This window comes from Trachemys scripta, chromosome 25 (genome assembly GCF_013100865.1).
Source record: "Trachemys scripta elegans isolate TJP31775 chromosome 25, CAS_Tse_1.0, whole genome shotgun sequence".
Taxonomy (NCBI): Eukaryota; Metazoa; Chordata; order Testudines; family Emydidae; genus Trachemys; species Trachemys scripta.
Window position 1 is genome coordinate 2,735,742 of NC_048322.1, and position 18,735 is coordinate 2,754,476.

Genomic DNA, 18,735 nt, shown 5'->3' on the forward strand with positions numbered 1-18,735 from the left:
ATGAGGTTGAGTAATGTCCGCAAAAGAGAAACTAAACAACTAATTATTCCTCAAGAAAGGTTTTTAATGACTTACGACTATAAAGGCAACACAGACAGAATAAGAAAAACAGAATTAAAGACCAGCACTGAGTGAGGATTAATACAAATGGCAAGTTATACTGGAGACAAGTACAAGTAATATGCATTAACTACCTATTCCTTTAAGTGCACATATAAAAGGTAAATAATATTGAAAATAGTTACAAGCACATGCAACGCTACTATTACTGATTGCCTAGCAACTTCACATGTACTGTAACCACCCTTAAATACAATTCTATATGCAATACTAATACATTGATTAACTATATTTTACTAACCTTAACCTACCTATAACCTTATATAACAATTTATAAACTTTTATTGACTTTTATGATAAACTTGATGGTAACTTATACTGAAGACAGGCACAGCGACGTGTAAAGCTATTATGGTTTATAAACTACTAGCTTCACCAGCACTGTACCCGCTTTCAGCAAGGCACCAGACATATATAGTTATTATATATTGATTAACTATTGACTACTACACTTCAACCTCGATATAACACTGTCCTCGGGAGCCAAAAAATCTTACCGTGTTATAGGTGAAACCGTGTTATATTGAACTTGCTTTGATCCACCGGAGTGCACAGCCCTGCCCCCCCCCACCTCCCGGAGCACTGCTTTACTGCATTATATCCGAATTCGTGTTATATCGGGTGGCATTATATCGAGGTAGCGGTGTACTATTTTTAAACAACTTACTAATATAATTAAACTATAATATTAATACAGACTTAAGATTAACTAGCTCAAGCACAACCAGACCTTTCTGCTCCAAAACCTTGCCTTGCGTTCTTCCAAAGATACATTACCTTCAGTTGACCGTTTCCTGCACTGGTCAGGCACAGATAGTCGGTGAAGCGCAAGTCCCTTTGTTTCAGGGGGTGTATGTGATCCTGACAAAGAGTGATCTTTCTTTCAGTTCAACACACACACACACACACACACACTTGCGTCTTTTAACCCTTTTTATACAGTATTTGCTGGCTGTGTTTTAAAACAGGTCAACCAATGAAGGTAGCCAAATGTTTCAGTGTGGTATTTGAGGTTGTTTTGAACTTATGAACTGTGCACCTGTGCTTAGCTCATCTCTTCTCTATGCAGCTAATTGTGGTCAATTTGCTAGACTCAAAAATCCTTGAGTTAGCTTAATGAGGTATTTGGTTGCAGAGCATAGTAACCACAAGTCTGTATCTATCTTTACAGAGTTTCCTTTTTAGTCTAGCTAGATTTTGCTTATGCTTGCAGGATTCAACTGTATTCACTTCTTACAACTTCCAGAAGGTTGAGGCCTAACGGTGCTTAGCCTGACACTACTTGACAACACTTATGCACATTAATCACAGTTTAGACAAGGAAAAGTGATGAAGTTTAGGTCAGGTCAAAGGGAAAGCTAATGCCAACCACGGCACGTGGGCTGCATCTGCACTACAACTATCATGGTTTTTTTACACCAAGATCACTAACTTGAGCAGCCAACGCCATGTACAGTCCTAGTGGATGTAAGGCACAGGTAGTTTTTGCTTCAGTGTATCTTGTTGGGAATCAAACCTCTCTCTCCCACCTGGAGCTGATGAACATTCCTGGCTGGAGGGACACAGACTCCTATGACTCAAAAGGAAAGGAGGTGATAGAAAAGATCACAGGACTGACCCCAAAGAAGGTGAGATGCAAAAGGCAGAAGCAGGCAACTCATCTGGTGGACCTGAGAGACCACAGTGAAGATGGTGCAAAAATCACTATGTGGGAATTAGCAAATGTGATTTAAAAAAAAAAAATCTTTGCCCAGCCCTAATCAAGGCATGTGTTACATTTCTCTCATGTGGATTTTCTCATGTCTAATCAGGTGTGAGCTCTTTTTGAAGCTTTTCCCACACTCAGAGCAATCATAAGGTTTCTCACTCGTGTGGATTCTCCGATGTATAATCAGGTCAGAGCTCCGATTGAAGCTTTTCCCACACTCAGAGCATGTGTAAGGCTTCTCTCCTGTGTGGATTCTCTGATGCATGATAAGGTTTGAGCTCTGATTGAAGCTTTACTCGCACTAAGAGCATGTGTAGGGCGTCTCTCCTGTGTGGATTCTCTCATGTGTGATAAGGTTTGAGCGATCATTGAAGTTTTTCCCGCACTAAGAGCATGTGTAGGGCGTCTCTCCTGTGTGGATTCGCTGATGTGAGATGAGGCTTGAACTATCAATGAAGCTTTTCCCGCACTCAGAGCACAAGTACGGCTTCTCTCCTGTGTGGGTTCTCTGATGTGTGGTAAGGGCTGAGTGCCGACTAAAGCTTTTCCCACACTCAGAGCACGTGTAGGGCTTCTCTCCTGTGTGGATTCTCTGATGCTTGATAAGAGTTGAGTGCTGCCCAAAGCTTTGCCTGCACTCAGAGCACGTGTACGGCTTCTCTCCTGTGTGGATTCTCTGATGTGTGGTAAGGCTTGAGTACTGACCGAAGCTTTTCCCGCACTCAGAGCACATGTACGGCTTCTCTCCTGTGTGGATTCTCTGATGTGTGATAAGAGTTGAGTGCTGACCAAAGCTTTTCCCGCACTCAGAACACATGTACGGCTTCTCTCCTGTGTGGATTCTCTGATGTGTGATAAGGGTTGAGTGCTGACCGAAGCTTTTCCCACACTCAGAGCATCCATAAGGTTTCTCACCCATGTGGCTTCTCCTATGTTTGCTCAGGGTAGAGCTGTGATTAAAGCTTTTCCCGCACTCAGAGCATGTGTAGGGTGTCTCTCCTGTGTGGATTCGCTGATGTGAGATGAGGCTTGAACTATCAATGAAGCTTTTCCTGCACTCAAAGCAAGTGTAGGGCTTCTCTCCTGTGTGCATTCTCTGATGTAAGATGAGGGCTGAATGATCACCGAAGCTTTTCCCGCACTCAGAGCACGTGTAGGGCTTCTCTCCAGTGTGGATTCTCTGATGTCTGATAAGGGCAGAGCTCCTACTGAAACTTTTCCCGCACTCATGGCATGTGAAGTGTCTCCCTTCCAAGTTGATTCTATCGCATGTTATAAGGTCTGAGTGGCTACTAAAGTTTTCCACTGGCCTCTGCTGAGTCTCACAGGCTTTTGCTTTTTCTGGGAGTGCACAACACCCGGAAACATTCCCTTTGGATCTTCCTGATAACGTCCCATGTGGTTCTACTTGCTCAGCATCTTCCTGCTGGGGTTTCTGCTCCTCATTCTCACTCACCATCCAATCACCTGAATGGGAGACAGAGAGAATCCAGACATAGGTCACTCCCTGCGCCAGAAAGAAAAGAAATCTCAGAGAGAGGAATGGAAAAAGGGATGAACAAACCAAAATATGTGTGGGAGAGATCAAACCTATCAGAAGCTGCTTTTCCGCAAACCCTTCCCCAGAGGAGAGAGGGAGGGATCAGTTTTGGTCCACATCTCACCAGAACACTCAGGGGAAAGCGAGATCGGGGAGGGACCTCCTGCCAGTTATCAGTCAGAATAGGAGGGAAGTCATGAGTGGCATCTGCCATCATGATTCCACATCTGCAGGGAACAATCCTGAACTTGGAGAGCTCATAGGGTCTTAATAGGGCTTCCCAAATGTTTCCTGCGTTCCCAAACAGTTTTTGAGTTGGTTTAACCAATTCCTCACCTGTGAAGGCAGCTCTCGGGCACACTTCTTTCTCAGAGCCCTGGAGGTCCGGGACCCATGGCTCTTCCCCTCGTTCCAGTTGCAAGATCACATCAGGTTTGGAAACTGGAAACCCTACTCCAGGCAAAGAAAACAGGGGAAGTCAGTGGAATTTGTGGGATACTTGTCAGAAGGAATATTCCATGGTTTTAACCCCAGATCATTTTTAAGCAGTAACATTCCAAGGCCAGCTTCCTTGGCTCAAAGTGGCAGGAGAGTTATTATTATTATAAATCATATGCATTACCTTAGTGCCTAAGGACCAACTAACAGTGGGTCCCCATTGTGTTAGCACCGTACAAACACAGAATAGTAGATGGCCAATGCCCTGAAGAATTTACAATCTAAATAGACAAGACAGACACAGAATGGGGGAAGGGGTAGAACCCACTGTTAGAATATAGATGTTTAGGCCTGCCTGTAAAGCCTATACTTTAAGAACTTAGGTGTATTTTTATCACTTTGTCTTTATACCCCTGTAACTAGCTTAGAATCAAAATCACAGTCTGCCTGTGTCTGGGCCTTGTCTCACTAGGAGAGTCTGAGGCCTTGTTCTCAGGCTAAGGCCTTTGGCTAAGCAGCAGGGGCAGCCATAAGCTGGGAAACGTAGGGTCACATCCTCACATCCCAAACCAGTCACACTGAAATAAGGTGCTATTGGGCTAATGGGAAGACAATCCTGTCCGTATAGCGCCCATCACCACCAGATAAAGAAACAGATCTTAAGATGGTTAAAGAAAACTTAGTTTGATAGCATCCTGTTGTAGTCCTAAGGTTTAATCTGCTTGTTTGCATAGATATATCTTTTCTTATAAATTTGAGTATTTGATGTAATAGGTTTATAGATTTATATTAAAAATAAGTTTGGCTGTAATGCAAGAGACCTACAGGCTAAAACCCTGTATGTTAAGCTAAGGCAAAGTTAGAATATCTATATTGATACCCTTTACCCAGAAAAGTAAAGATGACCCAAATAGATAAAACACCCACGCAGCTGTCTAGAGACCTTTACCTAACTCAATAGACAATGCAGGATGGCAAAGGGGATTTTTCAAAGTTGTACCCACAGACACCACAAGTGCGTACATACCTGTCATCCATACGCACATACATACTAGCCTATGGGGTAAGTGTACCCTAACATTTCTGTGGGGGAAGGATGAAATTTGGGCATAAGAGGAAGGATTTCTGACCAATGCCCTATAAAAAGGTGATTCATCTTGCCATTTTAGAGGCAATCTACTCTTCATTGTCTCCATCTTCAACAATGTATCAATACTACCGATCTACGACGGCTATTAACTATTAATAGGTCGTACTTAGTTTCTTTTCAAACTTTAAGTTTTAAGGGGACTAGGCTAAGCTTGGTTTCCCTACGCTTTGTTTCAGTTTAAGGTTTATTAAGTTAAGTTAGAGAGTAAACAGCTTTAACAGCTCTTTGCATTAGTTTCCTCAGCTAGAGGTGTGAAGCCGGAACCGCCAGAGGTGGGGTCCTGTATCTTCCGACACCAGGTTATTAAAACAGAGTGTGAGTATCAACCAAAGTTTGCAGCACATAATATTGTATTATCATATGGATCTCTTGAATAACAATAGTACAATTGCAACTCTATAATTCTTTTTTACCATCTGCTTACTATTTCATTGATTTTAAGAAAAGGTCTTTATGACTTCCTGTCATACCCCCGAAAGTCTTTTTATAACATCTGTGAAGTCTGATTCAGGACGAACATTTATCTTCTGATCAAACAAATTGGCGAGCCTAAAGCCATACTAATTAATATCCATAATAATTATCAATTAATTAAAAATTAATTAAATAAAATATATTAAGTGGATAAATTAAATAAACATTACTAACACACCCCAAATCAGGCTACACTGTCTGGCAAAAAATCACTTATCAATGGTTGTGGTTATGAAACATTCATTTCTGTATTGTTTTATCTTTACGGCCACCACTTCTACATTGTTAATCAGTCTGGTTCTAATTCTTTTTGTCTGTTGTATAATTAATTTTGCTAGGTGTAAGTTAATAGGATGGTGGGATATAATTGATTAGAGAATTATGTTACAATATGTTAGAATTGGTTAGTTAAATTTCAGCACAATGATTGGCTAAGGTATAGCTGAGAATATTACTATATAAATGGAGCCAAACAGGAGAGGAAAGAGAAATTGGAATCATAGAATATCAGATTCTATGAATCATAGAATATCAGGGTTGGAAGGGACCTGAAGAGGTCATCTACTCCAACCCCCGTTCGAAGCAGTACCAATTCCCAACTAAATCATTCCAGCCAGGGCTTTGTAAAGCCTGACCTTAAAAACTTCTAAGGAAGGAGATTCCACCACCTCCCAAGGTAACCCATTCCAGTGCTTCACCACACTCCTAGTGAAAAAGTTTTTCCTAATATCCAACCTAAACCTCCCCCACTGCAACTTGAGTCCATTACTCCTTCTTCTGTCATCTGTTACCACTGAGAACAGTCTAGATCCATCCCCTCTCTTTGGAAACCCCCTTCAGGTAGTTAAAAGCAGCTATCAAATCCCGCCTCATTGTTCTCTTCTGCAGACTAAATAATCCCAGTTCCCTCAACCTCTCCTCATAAGTCATGTGTTCCAGTTCCCTAGTAATTTTTGTTGCCCTCCGCTGGACGCTTTCCAATTTTTCCATAATCTTATCGTAGTGTGGGGCCCAAAACTGGACACAATACTCCAGATGAGGTCGCACCAATGTTGAATGTTTGTTAAGGGGGGGGGGGGGGGGAGAGAATGGGAAACGGGAAGGCTCTGCGGCATCAGAGTGGGGAAAGGAAAACTGGGGAACAGACTGTATTGGGGTATAGAGATAAGCCCAACCAGTGTGAAGGGCTTCGGAATATGTAATCTTATAGGGGTAAAAATTGTACAGGCTACACTACCACACTGTGACATCATCAACAAAGTGGCCATTTGTGCCTGGGTAGGGGCCCTGCTATGGGAGAGAGGAATGCAGCAAGGACTCAGGATTGGTGGCCAGGGTCGCTGTGCATAGAGATGGGGAGGTTATATGGGGAGGAGGGTAATGAGTGGGAGAGGGAGGTCAAGAGTTAAAATAATAATATTTGGGGGAAAATGTATAATGAAGTGAAACTGAACAGAAATAAAACTGGAGTGTAGGCTCTAAAGCAACAAGGCTTCGGTAGGGATTCGGGGTTAAAGGTCTGGGATCCCCCACAGCTCTAGATCCCCAAACCTCCTCTCCCTCCCACTGATTCACCCAGCCCACTTTCTGGGTGTCCTTCCTCCACACTCCCCTCCCCTTCTACCCATTACTCTCAGCCATCACCACCTCCCGGTACCTTGGCAGCTTCTTGTATTCTCTCCTCGTCTCTCACTACCTCATCCCTCCCTGATGGTTCTTAGTTCTAATCCTGGACACACCCTCCCCATGTCCTGACACACCAGAATTATCTATGCCCCTGCTTCTCCTCCCCTCCCACGGCTCTCTTATCCCTTCATCCGTGGGGTCCTGAATGGCAACATTATACGCCCTCCTATCAAAAGAAGGGCTCATCTGACTGTCACACAAGCCATGCATGAGTCATACAGCTATTAACTCAATTTAGAATTCTACAGACGGCATATTTTCCTCTTAAAATGAGCAAAAGGCATGAAAGCTACAGTTATTAATGTAGTTATTAATGTAGCCAATAAGGATACATTAAATGCAATTTTAAAATGACTGACGGCACCAGAAAAGCATATGTCCAAAAATTATACTAGCGGGTGGGAGAAACTTGTATGATAAATAAAGGTATAAAGTCATTACTACTCAGAGTCTTTAGAGAAAGCTTCTAATAACCGAGGGGACATGACTCCTTACCCAGAAAGACCACCGTCTCATAGTTCTCCTGCATGACATCCTTGTAGAGGGCTCTCTGAGTGGGGTCCAGCAGAGCCCCCTCTTCCCTGGTGAAATACACAACCACTTCGTCAAAAGTCACCGGCCCCTGAAAGAGTGAGAGTCCAACACTCAGTACCTGCTGCTCCACTCACAGCCCCACTATTCACAGAACAGCAGCACCAGGTAAATGGAAGCTCCGGGAGGCACATGTTAACAGAGTCCCACTCCACCTTCCTTAGAGCAGCCAGGAGGCATCAGAGGGGAGAAAGAGAGAACATTTGTGTCTCCCAGCTTATAGACGGAGGCAGGATCTTCACATTTATCACATACCTACTAGCCAGAGCTTGATATAGGGGATGGGGCTGTCTCTGGACCCTGCTGGTGGCTCCCTGGTTGGAATCCCAACACTCTCCAAATAAAATATATGGAAGAAAGGGGAAGTCAATAATAAAGAATATAAGTGAGAAGGTCAGAATTGCAGAAAATTGGTAAGAGAAGCTATCAGAAATCAACCACCAATCAATGAAAATAAGAAGGAAGCTTTTAAAAGTATATTAAGTACAAAATTAATCCTAACAATGGTAGTGGTAAATTACTAGACGGAAATGGCAGAATTATCAAAAATAATGCAGAAAAGGTAAAAGTGTTCAATAAATATTTTTCTCCTGGATTTGGAGAAAAACGGATGATGTACTCATATCATAAGATGTTGATGATGACACTCTTTCCATTCCAAAAAGAACTCAGAAGGACATTAAACAGCAGCTATGAAAGCTAGACGTGTTTAAATCAGCAGGTCCAGATAACTTGTATCCAAGAGTTTTAAAAGACCTGGTGGAGGAGCGTGGTGGACTATTAATGTTGATCTTAATTAGGACTTGGAACACTGGGGAAATTCCAGAAGACTGGAATAAAGCTAATGCTGTGCCAATATTTAAAAAGTGTAAAAGAGATGACCCAGCTAATTACTAGAGTGTCAGTCTGATATCGATACTGGACAAGATAATGGAGCAGCCAATACTGGATTTCATTAATAAAGAATTAAAGGAGGGTAATATAATTAGTACCAATTAACAAAAGTTTAGAGAAAATAGATCCTATCCAACTAAATGGATATCCTTATTGGATAAGATCAAAAGTTTGGTTGCAGCTAATAGTATTGATGTAATATACCTAGACTTCTATAACGCATATGACTTGGTTCAGCACAATATTTTGACTAAAAAACTAGAATGATACAAAATAAACATGGCATACATTAAATAGATTAAAAACTAGGATTGTAAATGGGGAACCATGGTCGAGTGGATTTATTTCTAGCGGGTTCCGCAAGGATTGGATCTTGGCCCTGTGCTATTTAACATTCTTATCAATGACCTAAAAGAGAATATAAAATCATCACTGATCAAGTTTGCAGTTGTCAGAAAGATTGGGGGTGGTGGTAACTAATCAAGTGTCAGATTCAGGCTCCAGCACTGGGTGTCTGAGAAGTTTTCCCAGCCCTGGCTGGAGGGTTATTTCCTGTTCCACAAAGAAGAGAAGTTCCATTCCCAACTCCTGTGCCTTGAAATTAGGCCCTGATACTACACCCCATATTCAGCATAGTGGTATGATTATAATAGGATTAGGTCATAATCATGATGCATTTTGTGCAAGATGCGTCATGTTCAGTGTCATTGGAAAAGTTATGATTTGCTGAATATGATTGTTCTATTTATGTGCATGTATCATGTTCGTATCTGAAGTTATGCATATTGACTGTGTATCTGTATTTAAAATGTGCTTACTCTGGGTAACACCCACAATGAGCCTTTCAGGTACAACAAAGAAGCCAGACAGTGCTGATGGCTCATCAACAAAGACAATGGACCGTGGAAGAGCTTAGCCTTCCTGTGAATGTTTCAGCCAGCCTATGAGTCACGGCTACTATGACTCAGCAGGGCATGCTAGGACATGTGACCAGACCACATGACACTAAACTCCATTTTGGTACCTGTATTTTTCCACAAACTGGACTGCAAACTCAGTTTGGAAAAAGGGGGTTCCGCCATATGGAAAAGCTACATAAGGTGGGGTGTGACATCATCTCTTGGCCTCATTCCGCACACAAGAAAACTCCTGGAAACACCTCAGAAACAAAGACTGAACTAGGGGAAAGTGTTGGTCCCAGGGTAAAGGGATTTCTAGCTTGTGTATGGAAACTTAGTGGACTGCTTGTGTCATCAGTCAGGGTGAGAAATTGCTAATTCAAATTCTATCCATCTAGTATGTTAGGCTTAGTTTGAGTTTTTGGTTATTTGCTAAGTAATCTGCTTTGATCTGTTTGCTATCACTTATTGCTGGGAAATTGGCTTTTGTCTTCTATCTGTCCTTGAGTGGCTTAGGTAAAGCACTCAGGTAGCTTAGTTGGGTATATGGCACCACCTACTGTCGTGTGGGTGATAACAGGACCTGGAGAGGCTGGCTGAATCTCCAGCAAAGCAGTGTGAGAAGGACCAGCCCAGCTTCAGGGTTAGAGGGCACAGTGGTTCCCAGAAGCCCCCTAGACTGCACCCCAGGGTGACAACCCCTCACACCCACGATTATACAAGTCTCAGCAGTTTTGTCACATCCTGTCCCCTCCCATACCAAACCCGAGATAGTTCCTGCCTCCCACCGCCTGTAGCAGCTCCCACCCTCCTATGCCTTTCCTGCTCCTCTTCCTCCAAGCAGAACCCACCACCAGCTCCCTGAGAATCCCTTACCTGAGCCAGCTCCATTGCAGCCATTTCCTTCCTGCTGGGAGGAGGGGATAATTTGGAGTGAAACGTGGACATTATTCTGTAGCCTGCCAAGGAGAGAAGGGCAATGTGAGAGAATTCAGACAGGGTTTCTGTCCTTTCCACATGTCGATTCCCTCCAGGATTTTTCCCTGGTAATGGACATTCTAGGTTCTGCCAGACTGTGAAGCACAGAGTGACCTTATTCAAGTACAGGCCTAGCCCCTGCCAGTAGCAGAGTCTCTCGTTACACTTAAAAAGTTTGTGGACGATACCAAGCTGGGATGGGTTGCAAGTGCTTTGAAGGATAGAATTAAAATTCAAAATGATCTGGACAAACTGGAGAAATGGTCTGAAGTATAGAGGATGAAATTTAATAGGGACAAATCCAAAGTACTCCACTTGGGAAGGAACAATCAGTTGCACACATAGAAAATGGGAAATGATTGCCTAGGAAGGAGTACTGCAGAAATGGATCTGGGAGTCACAGTGGATCACAAGCTAAATATGAGTCAACAGTGTTACATTGTTAAAAAAAAGCAAGTATAATTCTGAGATGTATTAGCAGCAGTATTGTAAGCAAGACATGAGAAGTAATTCTTCCGCTCTACTCCGCACTGATTAGGCCTCAACTGGAGTAGTGTGTCCAGTTCTGGGCCCCACATTTAAGGAAAGATGTGGACAAATTGGAGAAAGTCCAGAGAACAGCAACAAAAATGATTAAAGGTCTAGAAAACATGACCTATGAGGGAAGACTGAAAAAATTGTGTTTGTTTAGTCCGGAGAATATATGATCAGTTTTCAAGTACATAAAAGTTTGTTTCAAGGAGGAGGGAGAAACATTGTTCTTCTTAACCTCTGAGGATAGTACAAGAAGCAATGGGCTTAAATTGCAGGAAGGAAGGTTTAGGTTGGACATTAGAAAAACTTCCTAACTTTCAGAGTGGTTAAGAGAGGAGTTGTAAGAGAGGAGTATGACTGCTCAGAGCTCCAGTATGAAACTGCAGAAAAACCTGAGAGTCTCTGGATAAAGTTGAGAAGTGTGAGCAACAAGGGTGATGTCGTGGTTGGAGTCTGCTATAGACCACCAGACTAGGGGGATGAGGTGGACGAGGCTTTCTTCTGGAAACTAGCAGAAGTTGCTAGATCGCAGGCCCTGGTTCTCATGGGAGACTTTAATCACCCTGATATCTGCTGGGAGAGCAATACAGCGGTGCACAGACAATCCAGGAAGTTTTTGGATAGTGTAGGGGACAATTTCCTGGTGCAAGTGCTGGAGGAACCAACAAGGGGCAGAGCTTTTCTTGACCTGCTGCTCACAAACAGGGAAGAATTAGTAGGGGAAGCAAAAGTGGATGGGAACCTGGGAGGCAGTGACCATGAGATGGTCGAGTTCAGGATGCTGACACAAGGAAGAAAGGAGAGCAGCAGAATACGGACCGTGGACTTCAGAAAAGCAGACTTTGACTCCCTCAGGGAACAGATGGGCAGGATCCCCTGGGAGAATAACATGAAGGGCAAAGGGGTCCAGGAGAGCTGGCTGTATTTTAAAGAATCCTTATTGCAGTTGCAGGAACAAACCATCCCGATGTGTAGAAAGAATAGTAAATATGGTAGGTGACCAGCTTGGCTAAACAGTGAAATCCTTGCTGATCTTAAACGCAAAAAAGAAGCTTACAAGAAGTGGAAGATTGGACAAATGACCAGGGAGGAGTATAAAAATATTGCTCAGGCATGCAGGAGTGAAATCAGGAAGGCCAAATCACACTTGGAGTTGCAGCTAGCAAGAGATGTTAAGAGTAACAAGAAGGGTTTCTTCAGGTATGTTAGCAACAAGAAGAAAGTCAAGGAAAGTGTGGGCCCCTTACTGAATGAGGGAGGCAACCTAGTGACCGAAGATGTGGAAAAAGCTAATGTACTCAATGATTTTTTTGCCTCTGTCTTCACGAACAAGGTCAGCTCCCAGACTGCTGCACTGGGCAGCACAACATGGGGAGGAGGTGACCAGCCCTCTGTGGAGAAAGAAATGGTTCGGGACTATTTAGAAAAACTGGACGTGCACAAGTCCATGGGGCTGGATGCGCTGCATCCGAGGGTGCTAAAGGAGTTGGTGGGTGAGATTGCAGAGCCATTAGCCATTATTTTTGAAAACTCATGACGATCGGGGGAGGTCCCGGATGACTGGAAAAAGGCTAATGTAGTGCTCATCTTTAAAAAAGGGAAGAAGGAGGATCCGGGGAACTACAGGCCAGTCGGCCTCACCTCAGTCCCTGGAAAAATCATGGAGCAGGTCCTCAAGGAATCAATTGTGAAACACTTAGAGGAGAGAAAAGTGATCAGGAACAGTCAGCATGGATTCACCAAGGGGAAGTCGTGCCTGACTAACCTAATTGCCTTCTATGATGAGATAACTGGCTGTGTGGATGAGAGGAAAGCAGTGGATGTGTTATTCCTTGACTTTAGCAAAGCTTTTGATATGGTCTCCCTCAGTATTCTTGCCGCCAAGTTAAAGAAGTATGGGCTGGATGAATGGACTGTAAGGTGGATAGAAAGCTGGGTAGATCGTCGGGCTCAACGGGTAGTGATCAATGGCTCCATGTCTAGTTGGCAGCCGGTTTCAAGTGGAGTGCCCCAAGGGTCAGTCCTGGGGCCGGTTTTGTTTAATATCTTTATTAATGATCTGGAGGATGGTGTGGACTGCACTCTCAGCAAGTTTGCAGATGACACTAAACAAGGAGGCGTGGTAGATACACTAGAGGGTAGGGATTGAATACAGAGGGACCTAGACAAATTAGAGGATTGGGCCAAAAAAAAACCTGATGAGGTTCAACAAGGACAAGTGCAGAGTCCTGCACTTAGGACGGAAGAATCCCATGCACTGCTACAGACTAGGGACCAAATGGCTAGGTAGCAGTTCTGCAGAAAAGGACCTAGGGGTCACAGTGGACAAGAAGCTGGATATGAGTCAACAGTGTGCTCTTGTTGCCAAGAAGGCTAACGGCATTTTGGGCTGTATAAGTAGGGGCACTGCCAGCAGATTGAGGAACGTGATCGTTCCCCTTTATTCGACATTGGTGAGGCCTCATCTAGAAGACTGTGTCCAGTTTTGGGCCCCACACTAGAAGAAGGATGTGGAAAAATTAGAAAGAGTCCAGCAGAGGGCAACAAAAATGATTAGGAGTCTGGAGCACATGACTTATGAGGAGAGGCTGAGGGAACTGGGATTGTTTAGTCTCCAGAAGAGAAGAGAAGAATGAGGGGGGATTTGATAGCAGCCTTCAACTACCTGAAGGGGGGTTCCAAAGAGGATGGAGCTCGGCTGTTCTCAGTGGTGGCAGATGACAGAACAAGGAGCAATGGTCTCAAGTTGCAGTGGGGGAGGTCCAGGTTGGATATTAGGAAACACTATTTCACTAGGAGGGTGGTGAAGCACTGGAATGCGTTACCTAGGGAGATGGTGGAGTCTCCTTCCTTGGAGATTTTTAAGGCCCGGCTTGACAAAGCCCTGGCTGGGATGATTTAGTTGGGAATTGGTCCTGCTTTGAGCAGGGGGTTGGACTAGATGACCTCTTGAGGTCCCTTCCAACCCTGATATTCTATGATTCTATGATTAAGCAGTGGAATAAATTGCTTAGGGAGGTTGTGGAATCTCCATCATTGGGGATTTTTAAGAAAAGGCTGGACCAACACCTCTCAGGCATGGTCTAGATCAGGGGTGGCCAACATGTGGCTTTTTAGAATTTAATATGTGGCTCCTTGTATCGGTACCAACTCCGGGGCTGGAGCTACAGGCACCAACTTTCCAATGTGCTGGGTGTGCTCACTACTCAGCTACAGGCCAGCAGCTCTCACCTGAGACCTGACAAACCCATCACACCAAACATCTCTTGGAGGATGATCCTGTGAGGTGTCTACCAAAAGCTCATAACTGGTCAAGACTCATAATGACTGAGGATTAATGTGCTAAGAGAGGGGTGCAGGGTATGGACAAGAATAAATAATAAACACACATATCATCATTCTTAATGTATTTTCATCTTCTAATTCCCATAACCCACTAATTATCCCTGGCTGCCCCCGGGAGCCTGGGGAGGGAGTACTAGTAAACTCCTGTGGCCAGTGTGGAACCGAAGGCACAAGGATCTTTCAAAAAGCAACAGAGGGTCCTGTGGCACCTTTGAGACTAACAGAAGTACTGGGAGCATAAGCTTTCGTGGGTTAGAACCTCACTTCTTCAGATGCAAGTCTGAAGAAGGATCTTTCAGTGTCTGGCTCAAAGTCACCCACTTCACTGGATAAATCCCTAGTTGCTGGGCTCTGCAGTGGGGTGGGGAGGTGAATTCCATTCGTGGGCATGGACACCCACCCCCAATCCTCACCCCGATCTCAGACACTATCCCAACCTTCCCCTGCAGTAATGGACCCACTTTATGCCACCAGAGCCATCTGCCATGGGACCTACATGGAAGAATTAAGGTTGGTGCCTTAGCTGTGAATTTCCACCCTAGTGTATTGCGATTGCTGTTAAGTGGTTTGGCAAAAATAATTTTGTCTATTTCTTTTTTTAAATTTCAATTGATGATATCGATAGTTATTTTAAAGCCCTTTTTTAATGTTTAGAATTTCAATGTTCAGAGCTGTGGGAAGTTATGGGGATCGTCAGACAATTATTTAATTACAGCAAATGTTGAGATTCGAAAAGCCAAATCATATAACTGTTCAAACACAAATTGTCAATGTCACCTGCAAAATATAGTGTAAATATCCTTAAATCAAACTCGACTTTCTCCAGAAGCATTTCTGTATTATACTTATATACAGATTTTTTCATCTGTGGGTGTACGGTAAGTACTTGTGGCACCTTAGAGACTAACAAATTTATTTGAGCATAAGCTTTTGTGGGCTACAGCCCACTTCATCAGATGCATAGAATGGAACATATAGTAAGAAGATACATATATACATAAAGAAAAAGAAAAGGTGGAAGTTGCCATTCCAACTTTAAGAGGTTAATTAATTAAGATGAGTTATTATCAGCAGGAAAAAAATTTTTTTGTAGTGATAATCAAGATGGCCCATTTCAGACAGTTGACAAGAGGTGTGAGGATAATTACTGCAATTTATTAATAAAAACCCAATCCTTTCAAGCGTACTTTTAAGTAATGAAGTACTTTAATTCTTTCACTTCCTAGACTGCAATACTTACTTTGAGGATAATTACACCCTCCCTGTGATGTATTTTACTCTCAGTACCGTAACTCCATTGTGATGTAGCTCCTGTTTGGGAGCTCTGCTGAGGCCAGTGGCATTATGATCAGAAGGTGACACTCTGACACATGAGCAGAGACACATGGGGGAGGGTGGAGAATGAGGTAACATGGAGGCTAGCAGGGTTGAATATGGCCCTACAGAGTGTGTGGAGCCAACTCCCTCTCAGCCTCTCCTCTCTCCTACCTCCCAGAGTGAGTGACTCTGATAAATCTTTCCCTGAAATCTAAATAGCCCCAGTATGTGGAACAGTAATTAATGCAGGTACCATGGGTGTTGCAGCGCCAACCCCCTGCCTGGATGACGGGGATGAAGAACTGCAGTAGAAACAGGTTAGGCTGGGAGAGGGCACAGCTGATGTGGGACTGGGAGCGGAGTTGACCAAGAGGCCAGAACTCATGCGGGGTTGGGACAAGAAGTGAACAGGACTGGGTAGAGGCACTTCTGTGTATTTTCCCGTTTACCATCCTGCCATGTATTTAATTTAGAAACTTTTCATTCACATTTAAACACATTGGAGCTAAGCTATGTTGAGGCATTTCCACTTACATTGGTACAGTTTTAATTAGGTGCTTAATCAGATGCAAATTCAACACAAAGCAGTCAATATTTGGTCTCCTTTCATTCATTAACTTGACTGTGTGCTGTGCATTGCTTTTAAAAAAAAGATGGTGTGAGCGAGTGTCAAAAGTTCAGGAATTAAGAAATGGAAATTAGGTGTCAGTTCCTTTCTCATGCGTTTATCTCATAATTTTAATTTCAGTTTTGAATCAGTATTAATACCATGTTGTTTTAATAGCATTAGGGTCTATTTGTATAATTGTTTGCAAGATCTCATTGGATATTGTGAACCAGCAATCTTAACCTTTTATTTTGAGATTAATAAATACAATCCAGCGCAACACTCCTGAAACACTGTAAGCGCTGGCCGGTGACATGCTCCCTAGAGAGCAAACACCTAACGAGCCCTTTCACCCTAAAAAGCGCTTTTGGCTCTTTGACATTGCTTTATCCGCCCCACCAGAAAATGCTATAGGTAACCAGGTAATTACAGCATAACTTCACTAGGTATAGTTCTACCAGCTATGTGCCAAAATTCAAATGGTTCTCAGTTTCATTTTTCATTCAGCTTTGCAATTCTTAAATCCCATTTAAAAGCTGGAAGTGAAATAACCAAAGTCAAGTTAAGAAGAGAGTGACATCGGGCACAGGTGGGGGTAAAACAATAGAGGGAAAGAACTGACTGCAAAAAGTAACATCCCAAACTATCAGAGCCCCAGACCCCCATCCAAGTGAATCCACCCCAGCCAGGCATATCAAGCTGGGCCCCTGAAAAATCGCCCATCCCGTCTGGCAGTGAATGCTGCGTGTTCCAGATGGAGCTATGGTGTGTGTGTCTGCTCCACTGACATGCTGCTTTGATACAGAATGCACCACGGTCACAGGGAGCAGAGACATGGACTCCTACAAAACAAAATCCCAGATACACCTCCAACATCCCACCTCTACACTGTCTGCCATCCCCTCCCCCAACTCCATATGGCCATTCTCAGCCTATTGCTAACAGTTCCTGCCAGCCTTCAGCACTATAAATAAATAAAACATGGTGTTACAAAAGTGCCAGAGAAACCTGATCACCTTTGGGAGGAGGGGAAAACACCCCAATCAGAAGAGATTTGAACTGCGCATTAGAGAAGTGGGGAGAAAATGGGGTACAATAAGTGGAGACCGTCTAAGGAATTTGAGAAAGGGGGGGGTCACCATGGATTTTGAAAGGATTGACCCGGGGTCCTCTGGAGCTGTAGAACAGCCTCATTAATTGCTCTCTAGATGGACCAGACCCGCACACGCAGGAGAGAAGGGGGGCAGGGCTGGAGAGGATGGGAGGGTCCCCACGGGAGGGGGCAGTGGTAAAGCCGAGGGGATCTCAGCCCCCCCTTCTCTCCCCGGGGGTCACCTGTTCTTCTCCTCCCCGGGCCCTGTCCGGACTGCACAGACATTTTCCATCCGCCCCTTTTCCCAGGTGTCCCCCCCGCCCAGCCCCACGCAGAGACCCCAGTGGGGGTTGTTCCCCACCCCCCCGTGGGGCCCCAGGGCAGAGCCTGGCCGGGCCCAGGGGCATTGGGCTCCTGCTGGGACAGCAGCTCCGAGTAGGGTTACCATATGTCCGGATTTTCCCGGACATGTCCAGCTTTTTGGGCCTCAAATCCCCGTCCGGGGGGAAATCCCAAAAAGCCAGACATGTCCGGGAAAATCGGGACATGCGGGGCCAGCGGTGCTGGGCCGGGGCCGGGCTGGCGGTGCTGGGCTGGGCTGGGGGCGCTGAGCTGGCAGTGCTGGGCCGCGGGTGCTGGGCCAGGGGCCGGCCCAGGGCCCGAGCTGACCGAGGCTGGAGATGCTGGGAGGGCCAGACTGGGCCGCACGTCCTCCCCCACCCCTTACCTGCTTCAGGCTTCCCGCGAATCAAATGTTCATGGGAAGCAGGGGAGGGGGCGGAGTTAGGGCAGGGACTTTGGGGAAGGGGTGGAGTTGGGGCGTGGGCGGGGCCCCATGGAGTGTCCTCTTTTTGGACACTCAAAATATGGTAACCCTAGTTCCGAGCCCCCGGCGGGCGTTGCCCCCAGGGAGCAGATCCCCGGGGCTCGCTCCGGCATCTGGACGCTGCAGCTCCGCAGCGGGGCGGGCAGATCCCGGGGCGGCCCCAGCGGGAGCAGGGCGCGGGCCGGGCACGGGGGGGTTAATGGGTCTCCCCGGCACAGACCCTCCTGCTCCGCCCGGCCCCGCAGCGCCAGGGAGCAGCAGCGGGTGAGCGCTGCCTCTGCGCATGCGGGACTCCCCCTCCCGATCTGCGCATGCCCAGAGCCGGGAGACACAAACCTCTTCTCCAGCCCCGGGAGAGGCTGCAATGGCCCTGCACGAGCCAGGCAGAGCCACAGCGCCCCGCGCGCGCTCACAGCCCGGCTTGTCCTTCCCACTCAACGTCACTTCCGTTCCCCGGAGAGGCAGGAACAACATCTCCCAGCCTGCCCAGGAGATCGCTTCCGCCCTCTTCAGCAGAAGTAAGGGAGGGTTTCAG

At 45.1% G+C, this 18,735-nt stretch overlaps 1 protein-coding gene across 1 annotated transcript; it reads right to left on the reverse strand.

Annotated features, from left to right (window-relative positions):
- Nucleotides 1-1,312: 1,312 nt before the first annotated feature.
- Nucleotides 1,313-18,698, reverse strand: LOC117870031 (zinc finger protein 501-like). The gene is made up of 5 exons (XM_034757209.1): nucleotides 18,537-18,698; nucleotides 10,377-10,459; nucleotides 7,612-7,738; nucleotides 3,705-3,818; nucleotides 1,313-3,295 (listed from the first exon to the last, which is right to left on the reverse strand). Exons 2-5 carry the CDS (start codon nucleotides 10,446-10,448, stop codon nucleotides 2,214-2,216), a joined length of 1,395 nt encoding a protein of 464 aa, XP_034613100.1. The 5' UTR covers nucleotides 10,449-10,459; nucleotides 18,537-18,698; the 3' UTR covers nucleotides 1,313-2,213.
- Nucleotides 18,699-18,735: the final 37 nt, after the last annotated feature.